The sequence below is a fragment of the Hyaena hyaena genome, unplaced genomic scaffold (genome assembly GCF_003009895.1).
Source record: "Hyaena hyaena isolate Hyena2069 unplaced genomic scaffold, ASM300989v1 scaffold_227, whole genome shotgun sequence".
Taxonomy (NCBI): Eukaryota; Metazoa; Chordata; class Mammalia; order Carnivora; family Hyaenidae; genus Hyaena; species Hyaena hyaena.
The window spans coordinates 1,307,825-1,317,690 of NW_024080859.1; the positions used below are offsets into that span (position 1 = coordinate 1,307,825).

At 55.2% G+C, this 9,866-nt stretch overlaps 1 protein-coding gene across 2 annotated transcripts in view; it reads left to right on the forward strand.

Annotated features, from left to right (window-relative positions):
- The window catches only part of MED26 (mediator complex subunit 26), a 53,644-nt gene that overhangs the window by 22,161 nt on the left and 21,617 nt on the right, over window positions 1-9,866 (forward strand). Inside the window, exon 1 of one of the 2 annotated variants that reach the window (XM_039243340.1) lies at window positions 7,721-8,241. The exons of the other annotated variant lie outside the window; for it this stretch is intronic. Coding sequence (XP_039099271.1) covers window positions 8,122-8,241 — 120 coding nt within the window. The 5' untranslated portion in view covers window positions 7,721-8,121. Of the gene's footprint in view, window positions 1-7,720; window positions 8,242-9,866 lie in introns of those variants that run through there. 2 annotated transcript variants of the gene reach the window in all.

Below are 9,866 nucleotides of genomic sequence, written 5' to 3' on the forward strand. Positions count from 1 at the left end.
TGGAGCCTCACTGGGCCAGAGACCTTCCCTGAGGCCGTGCCACTCCTCCCCCACAACTCTCTTTCTCAAGAGCAGAGGTTAGGTGTGAGGGCAAGTGCAGGCAGAGCTGGCATTGGCCCCAGGAGGCCTGAGGGGCTAGGCCTGGGGGGCTTGTCTGTCCCTGACACACAGGAGCAGCCAGTGTTAGGGCCCTGCTGTTTATCCCCGGGGAGGCTGCTGAGGTCTGTTACCTGGATCTCTTACGGCTCCCGTCTGGTGTCACTTCAGGGATCAGAAGAGCTCTGAAGCACTGGAGCACTAGCCCGCGGAGGTGGTGATTGCAGCGATCCCCATTGTACAGATCAGGACCCCCGCCGGCTAGCACTTGACCAGTGCCAGGGACATTCTCACAGTCTCGCGGGAAAGGCATGCCATCCTCAGAGACACAGAAGGGGTCCGGAGAGGTGACTTGCTGATGACCTTACAGTAGAAGGTTCTGGGTTCCGTGCCTCGTCCCTTCACTCCTTTGGCTGCCCCATGTAATTGCATGTGCAGTGCTTGTCAGCCACAGCGCTGTGTGGGCACGAACGGGTGGCAGGGTGCAGTGGCTCTGTGCGGGAGAGCAGAGGAATGCCGGTGGGTGGGAGTCCTGGGGCTGCTTTCACCGAGGCCCCAGAGCTGTTTCTTAGTGGAGCGTGGAAAGGTTGCCTGTGGAGCTAGGGGATGTAGCGTCCAGGTGTGGCAGCTGCTGCCGCAGCCCCATGGGGGCAGAGAGGCTGGGTATGCCAGGTTTGGGATCTGTTCAAACACGGGTAAGGGGAGGGCATGGCTGGGGCTGGCGTCTGGTCCCAGATGGCATGCTGGGTGTGAGGGAGACTGTGCGCGTCTGCCTGCCTGAGCACTCAGTACGAGGACTGTGAGGAGGAAGGCGGCCCTGTCGGTCACATTTGGATGTCTCTGGGGCCAGGCCACGTCTTCCATTTGGCACTATTTGTTTCTTAGTGGTTGGTGATACGTTGGTGCATCTCAGGGTAGGTGGATCGAGGTGGTCCATGGGAAGTCCATGCTCAGAACCCTGGGAAGCGAGCAGGCTAAGGGACACACATCACTGTGACGGTACCACAGTGGCTCCCTGGCATCCACCTGCAGCCCTCCCTGCCCACGTCTGTCTCCTCAGGCAGGCCCTGAGCCCCTGGGTCCTGCCTGCCTGCGTGTCCCCCTGAATCTTACATCCACGCCATCCTGCTTGTCACCACCTCACTCTGTGGGGCTGGCCAGACCCACAGATGTTCTATCTGCCTCAGCTGGGAGTTCTCCACCAGGTACCTGTGCCCAAAAATCTGTAGTCTGATCTGACCATGTAACTCCTGGCCCTGAGCACGGCCTGGGGTCCACTCTGTGACCTGCCCATGGCCCCCCATCCCACTCTCATCTGGCGTTCTCTGTCCCCGTGCTCCTGTGTGCCGCTGACCCTTTGCTCTCAGCCTGCTGAGGTCTCACCTTCTGGTGTGGTCTACAGACTCCTGCGTACCCTTCAGGCCTCTCGGAGACCCCCTGCATCCTGTTCAGGGAGGCCTCACAATACCCTGCACCTCCCACAGCTCCGTCTGCCTGCCTACCCAGCCACCCTGGGAGCACCTTCAAGGCCCTGGCTGTGGTTTATCTGTGTATTTCTGTGAGAGGCACTGGAGCATGTGGTGAAGAGCCACTTTTTGGTTGCCAGGCTGCCTGGGCCCCAGACCCAGCCGTGTGACCTCAGACAGAACAGGTGACCTCATTGAGCCTTAACTTCCTCCCTCTAAAAAGGGGCAGATAGAGCCTGATGCCTTTGGACTATAATTTGTAGAGCTGTGTGTAAGAATTTCTTTTCTTCTTTCTTCCTTCTCTCTCTCTCTCTCTCTCTCTCTCTCTCTGTCTCTGTGTCTGTGTTTGTATAGAAAGAAATAATTATTTAATAAAGTAGTGCCTAACTGGCCTTATAGGGGCTGTAAGGAACCCAAGTCTTCATAGTGCATCTTCCAGGCAAAGCTCCCACAGCAGGCAGCGCCTCAGGCTTATCCTTGGGAGTGACAGACTGGGGAGGGCAGACCCAGAGACCTCCTCATGCTTGATGGGGGGCAGTATCAGAGTTGCAGTGAGAAGACAGCCTTGGAAGGAAGGAACCTGAGGTGCTGATGGGGGCCTAGAAGGCAGGGCTGAGACTTTCTTACAGGGCCTCTGGTCATGAGAGAGGGAGACAGAGACAGAGTCAGAGAGGCAGGAGCATATGTGGTTTCATGTGTTTGTGTGTTTCAGAGTCTTGATCAGACCATCAGACATGGGCCCCCTTTGAGTGTTGTTGGCAGACATGCAGTCAGGGAACTCAGGTCAGGGGAGCGGGAGGTTGCTGCATATTACTGAAGAGATTAGGCTAGGCTCCCCCTGCACCCCAGCACTCAGTGGTCTACCCACCCAGAGCTCTGGGTTAAAAAAGATTCTGAGGCCAGATCCAGCTTCAGGAGCAAAGAGCCCTGGTTGGTGATCAGCAAAGGGGAGGCGTGGTGTATCTCCTGTTCTTCTACTCACCCTGGTAGGAACCCAATGTTATGCCAAGAGGGAGGTAGAAGCAGAGCCCGTGGCCCTGGGGCAAGTGGTGGTTAGTGCCGTTTGGTGGAAAGACTTCTGCGTGGGGTCCCAGGGCACAGACGAGACCCAAAGCGACTGGCCCTGCACCACAGCAAGGTGCTACAGCAGAACCCCAGTTCTAGCCCAAGGCTGGTGGGGGGTGGGGGGAGCAATACCAGCAACATGTGGAGGGGCTTTGGGAACCCCAGCCCAGCTCAGCACCCGCCACCGCACATCCCCAGGGCATCCCAGATTCTACAAGACAAGCCGAGCTTGGAGCTCCCAAACCAGTATCTGGCACAGCAGGCCTCTGCCTGCCTCTTCTTTTTGCCTCACAGCCCCCCTCTACCTCCCCACCATTCCATGTCTGTGCATACCTATGGCTCTGTACCCCCATTCTCTCGTCTCTGCTGCGCCGTCATGGAGCCCTGCTGGTATACTCACCTGTCTCCACCACCAGGATAGGACTCTCAACCCAGGCTGGAGGACAGTCCCCACCCCACCCCCACACAGAATCTGGCATATAGCAGGCGTTGAGCGGGAATCAGATGAATGCCTGCCACCCCGAGAGGAGGCCCCAGTGAAAGCCTTGGAGAAACAGGGAAAAGTGAGAAAATCCTCTCGTCAGGAGTTTGGCAGAGGCAGAAATGTAGCAGTGTCTGAGTGTTTTTTTTCTGGCTCTTCCCACCTTACTGTGGGCTTCAGGGACAGAAAAAGTAGTATTTAGTAGTGTTTAGTAAAAGTGTGGTCCTGCTCTCCCCTCTTGTTGCTGCTGCAGCCCCCTCTCCTGCTTCCTGCAGGGCCTGCACACTGCATCATGTCTACCAACTTCTTGGGAGACGTGTGGCATCTGTTTTGGAGGGGCAGAGACTCCAGCTCGTCTGTGAGTTGAAGAAGCTGCTAGTAAATAAAGCACAGGCTCTGGGCGGGGGTATCAGTGCTGCCTGCTGTGAAAAAAGGCTTTGTGGGTTTGGAGGTGAACGTATTTTATTTTCATAGCTATCCATCTATTGTAATGGTACTAGAAAAAATAGAACTCGTTGCCTAAAGCCCAGGTACTATTGCTTAAGACAGGAGTGAAGTGAGGACAATGTAAAGGACACGCCTTCAGGTGCCCTGGGAGCCCTGGCCTGACAGGCACTCTCTCTACAAGGCTACTTCCTGCTTCAGGGTCCCAGGGAGTGCGGGCCCCCTCCAGGAGCTTTCTGGAAATGTGTGGGGCTCAGGAGGTTGGAGTGGGACCTGGGATTTGGTATCAGTTGTTTTCCTGGTGTTTTATTACTTCTGTTTTGTTCATTGTAGTATTCTTTCTCTTAACAGTGTCTGAGTTTTCACCTCCTGCCGAACTTACTATATCTGATATGTTTGTTATCTTAGCACATTTTCTCCCTTATAGTTAGTCCTAATGCTCATTACAGGTAATCAGTGTAGCGTGGCGGGCCTAATGTGCTGGTGTCAGAAGTGAGGCTGTCTTCATCATTTTGTGCTGCAGGTGGCCTGGGGGCTGTGGGTCGCAGGGTAGCAGGGCCCAAGCTAGGGGCCCAGGTCTGGAATATCCCAGGAGGCTGGGACTGTTGTCTAGTGTGTGCAGCTTGCACAGTCTAGCCGTTGTCACAGGGTCTGCAGAGGATGCTAACTGTTGATGCAACTTCTTTTTTTTTTTTTTTTAATGTTTTATTTATTTCTAGGAGAGAGAGAGAGAGAGAGACAGTGTGAGCAGGGGAGGGTCAGAGAGAGAGGGAGTCGCAGACTGAAACAGGCTCCAGGCTCTGAGCTGGCAGTCAGCACAGAGCCCGACGCGGGGCTCGAACCCACGAACCGCGAGATCATGACCTAAGCGAAAGTCGGACGCTTAACCGACTAAGCCACCCAGGCGCCCCAGATGCAACTTTTAATGGTAACAAGTTTTGTGAATTTTATTTGCTGTGTTGGGAGAGAGAGAAACAGGGTTCTGGTGCGGGGTGTGCTATTATTAGCAGGTGCTGCTGAGTTAATGAAGACTAGGAGGCAGGCTGGGCCCCCTCACCGTTATGTCCCCAGAACCCACATGGGACCCGGATCAAAGACATAGCTTGTGTTGGGACTGGCCTGGGGCTGGGACGGGCCTGGGCTCCCAGAGCTCCAAGGAGGCAGCTTGGAAAGAGCCTCGGAAAGTGGCCGTGCAGTGCTGCTGCAGGACTGTGGGCGGATGGTGGCTGCAAGGTACCGAGTCTCCCCCAGGGCGGGGACCTCTGTGTGCGAGCGGGAACTGGAGAGGACAGACTCGGGGAAGGCAGTTTCAGTGTCCTTTCTCCAGGGTGTTCCAGTGGCAGTTTTTGAAAATGAGCTGGTTCTACTGCTTGCCTTTGTATACTTGTCCTAGTTGGTTGCTTCCAGTTTCTAATCTTAAATACATGGGCATTAAACAGCAGGGGGAATTCGACTTCTAGCTTCCAAAGAAATAGATTGCCACAGTGGATTTTTAAAAGTGGAAATGTTGGAGAATTTATTATACCAGGATGCAGTATAAAGAGCCCTTAGATTTGGAGTCAGACAGGTGTGGGTTCACATCTTGCTTCACCTGGTCTGGCCTTGGACAATCCTCTTACTTTTCTGGGCCTCTGTCTCCTCATCTCTGAAATGAGAATTAAACTTGCCTTTGAGGTTACTTTGAATAGAGATTGTTTTTTGCAAGCCAGCAGTGCTGGGCACGAAGATGGGAGCGGCAGCCGGGGTTGCCAGCCCAGGCTGTGGCTCGCCATGTAACTAGGTCCTCAAAGTACCCAGAGCTCCTGGAGAAAGAGCTGGACAGTCACTGTCCGGGCGATGTCTGATGGAGTGCTCAGGGGCGCAGGCTTACCATCCTCATGGGCCTGGGGGTGTTTGTGACCTCTGACGTCCCTGTTATGTGGGCACACCGGGCCATCTTGTTGCGTTGTGGTGGGGTCGCTATCCTCTTGTGGACTTTGAATCTGCATTGCCTTAGGCTGGCCCAGTTTATGGCTAGTTGTTCTCAGGTTTGGGGTTGGAGTGTGGTGTGCCACCCAGCGGTCACAGGCCTAGAGGTGGGGCCGACGGGGGGACAGCAAGCCGCCAGGCCCTGTTCAGGGCCTCACCTTGCCCAAAACACCCAGGGGCGTCTCTAGAGACCCCACCCCAGGTCCTGCTGCCCCTGCATCTTTCTGGAGGGGGGCAGGGGTGACAGCGGCGGCAGATGCTAGATCTGCTCCGGTTACTTCCATTTCAAGCCTCCTGGCCAGCCCGCATGCCAGGAATGACCCCAGCCCCATGCCATTGTGTCCATGCAAGTGTGTCGTAGCCCTACTAGGTAGAGTGACAGTCTTGTTGATAATGCACCTGTCTCCCCAACAGCTAGCCGAGCAGTTTTGCGGAGAACTGAGCCCCGTCCTCTCTGTATGTCTGTGTGAGGAGGTGGGTTCAGTGCCAGACCTGGAGCACCATCTGCACCGGGTCCCCTTTCCTTCCCCTGCTGGCAGTCCCGTGTGGAGACATGCTGCCATATTCCCGCAGAGCCTGGGGGCATGTGAGAAGACTAGGACAACAGCCCTGACACCCTGTGTGCCGCTTTGCCAGGCAGGTGGGGTACTCTGTGTGCGAGCGGGACCCGCCTCTCTGGGACCCTTTGCTTTCTTCCTCCCCTGCTGAGAATCAGAAACAGTTGGGGCAGTACCAGTTGCCAGTAAAGCATTTGGACCCTTGGAGCAAATTCTAACACCTGGGGGTTTTATTCCTAAGACAAAAAAATGAGAGAAGGAAGTTGTATGTTTGAAGATGTTCATTGCAACATTGGTTGCAATAGGAGAGCCCGGAAGGAGGTAGAATGTCCAGCAGTTGGAGGAGGTCAGGGAAATTATGACGCAGTGATGAAATATTTAGCTGTTAAACATGATCATTATGAAGATTATGTAGCAATAGGAGGAAGTAAGAGTTAAATGAAAAGAGAAAATAGCATCTGTAATGCGATTTCAACTACGTAATTGTCACCGTCTCTGGACAAGGGCCAGAAAGTCACCCAGGAAACATTGCTGTGGCTCAGGTTCAGGGGGCACGCCAGGGGCTTGGGAGACAGTGCTGCACAGTGTGGCCTTTGGGGTCAGACCTGAGCTCTGAGGTGGGTATCTGCCTCTCGGGCTGCTGGGAGTTCAAGAGGGCACACGTGTGACTGAGATGGTGGCTCAGAAGATGCTCTCAGAGGAGAGGAAAGCCAAAGGGACTGAGGAGACTCACGGCATAAAAAGTTATGGAGCCATATGCAGGCGCGCTCAGACCAAGCACCCGACAGTTGGCTAAAGAGGAGGGCTCGGCTCAGGCCCACATGTCGGGGGGTTGAAATGAGAGTGTAAAGAATACATGCCTACGGGGCTAGTGGGGTGGGTTTATTTGGAGATGCGCTGCCTGCCAGAGGTGACGGTAAGAGGGGCTTGCTTGCCTGTTCTGAGGTGCTCCCGCTGCTCCCAGCAGCAGGCCTTGCAGGAGGAAGGTCCAAACCGGGGGAGGGGTGCCCAGTGGCCAGTGGGTACCCCGAGCGCCTCTGAGATGCAGAAGGAGAGCTGCCGGGGGCGGGGGTGGTTGGAGGCTGGATGCGACACCTGGGCTTGCAGTGCAGATTTGAAGCCACCTAAGGCGGGACCGTCCAGGAGCTCTGAGAAGTGAGGACAGAAGGAAAGGACGCGGGGCTGGGACTTGAGGAGCCCTGGGTGGAGGGAGATGAGGCCACAGGGCGGGGGCCGGGAGGAGCTATGAGGAGAGAGGGAGGAGGCAAGGCGGACAGCCCCTCCCCAGCCCTGCTGACAGGTGGCCCAGGCAGAGCTGTCGTGGTGCTTGGGGCGGTGGCAGGTAGAGCTTGGTAGTGGAACCGTAGGCTGCAGTCAGATCCCGCCGCCTCTCTCCTCCCCTAATTGCACTACTGCATTTTTTCTTGCTGTGGCTGACGTGTTTGGTTACCCAACTGTATGGTGAGGATGAAAAGGGGAAAAACAGACTCAAGAAAATAGGTCAGAAAATAGGTTTAAAATATTGAGGAAGTGATGGCAGCAAATGATGAGTAGGGGGAAGTACAGCGAATGGTGACATCCTCTCTGCTCCCAGTGCTGCTCTGTGTTCTTTGCCTGCGTGCACTTAAGGCCAGGAAAAGCCACTGCGCTGCTTGTCCCGGAGCCCAGCCGGGACCCTGCTGTCCTGGGACCTTGGTAAAGGGGACCGTGGGCCTCACTGCATGGCTCTGTCCTCTGCCATTCGGCCATGGGGTGGGCTCCTGGCCTCAGGGTCAGCTTGGCTGCCCCTTCCCCTCCTGTGAGATGCAGGTGGTTTGGAGTGAGACAGGAAGTGCTGCAGGAGTCTGCGTGGCCCAGTGAGGCCTCGGGCAGGGAAGGCTGAGAGGAAGCAGTTGGTGTGGCTCTTGGTGGCATGTGGCCTCGGGAGCTGTTGTGACCCTCCGCTGTGCCCTCATCCTCTACCAGCAACCTCCCACTCATCCGCCATGCCAAGCAGTGCCTCCACCCAGCAGATAACGCTGTCACCGCTGTCACCCAAGTCACCATGGTGGATTGTGATGTTTGCTTTCTGTATTCCTTTGATGTCTGGCTTTGCAAAAACCTCCCACGGCTTCTTCTCCTTCCTTATGTAACCCTCTGGAAAAATTTCAGGGTTGCCAAGAAGGTAAGTTGGAGAAAATATTTGAGGTTGTGGTAACTTCCAGGCCACTATATTGGAAAATGAAAGACTCTCCCCAAAGCCATTGAGTCCTGCTGAGCAAATAAGCTTGCCTGGAGGAGTAACAGTCTGCCGCCACAGCCTCAGGGGACAGGGGATAGGCAACCTCTTCCTGCTCTTGCCTGGGCTTTCCCTCTGCCTGCCAGACCCCCCTCCCCCCCGCCCCCACACCGGGGCCATTTTGCCTTGTGGCGGAGGGGCCTTGCGCTTTTCTCCTTGCAGGGGCCTGGCAGCAGGTGCAGTGGGGATGGGTAGGGGTCTGTGGCAGAGGCGGCAACAGCTTGGTGCTGGCTGGCCAGTCAGTCCTGGGCCAGGTTCAGCTGTGAGTGAGGCGCGTGAGTTTTTATTTTAGTTGACTTGTGTTTTCAGAACTGAGGGTTTGGTGATGTCCTCACAGCTGCCACCTTTTGAACCAGGTCTGTTCCTCCAGGGCAGAGGTATGTAAAGCAGTTGACTGGACCCTGGAAAGTATCCTGTCCCCGTACAGAATGTCCCTGATGTCGTAATTGGTCATGGGCGCAGCCCACAGAAGCTGCTCAGTCCTTGTTGGAGCTGAAGCAGAATTACTTCAGAAACCCTGGGTGATACTGGCTCCCACTGTTTGCCTGCGGCCCCTTCTTTCCACCCTTCCGGTCACTCCTGAGTGTGCTGTGGGTCTAGCTCAGCTGTCTGGAGGGAGAGTCAGGATTTCAGACAGATTCGGTTACAGGAGCTTAATTCCCATTGGAGAAAACTGTGCAGAGGTAGGAGGGAAAAGAAGCTTTGGACCCATAGAGGCTATTTTCTTGTCAGGAGGATGGATAGTGGTCAGATTGCTCATGCCACTGTTTCGGGCAGAACACATGGACTGTCGTTTGCCTAAGATTTTCTGTAGGTGTTTGTGGCCACTGGTCTTTCTCTCATGTGAGCATGGGAAGGTGGCTCCCTCCCTTGGGTCTCCAGTGGAAGAATGGCAAAACCGTGAGGGCAGGCTGAGGAGGGCACATGTCCTTAAGTTCAACCTCTGGTGGCTGGTAAGACTTTTATATCAAAACCTATGAGACACTGTCACCCAGCTTCAGCCATCTTGTGTCCCCCTGAGGGCTCGGGCCCTGCTTTAAGCCACAGACCACCTATTCCAAGCCACAGTTCGATGCACAGTCAGTTGGATGCACAAGTGTTTGTAGGGGCATGTAGAATGTCCCAGAAAGAAAAACTGATGCCTGTTGGTGCCTCCTGGAGCCCTGTTACATGCAACATCGAATTTGTTGTCTTTATGATACCCGTGGGATGCCCAGGTGTGAGAGGCGAAGCAACTTACAGCCCCATCTCCCACCCACAGGGAGGTCTGGGGGTCTGATGCCTCCCCTGCAACAAAAAAGTGTCCCTGCTCTTTGCCTACTGCCGCTTCTTTCCAGCCATCCTGTTGCTTGCATCCTCTGCCTCCACAGGTATTTTACAGCTGTATTGAAGTAGAATTGACTTGGGGCGCCTGGGTGGCTTAGTCGGTTAAGCGTCCGACTTTCGCTTAGGTCATGATCTCGCGGTTCGTGGGTTCGAGCCCCGCGTCGGGCTCTGTGCTGACTGCCAGC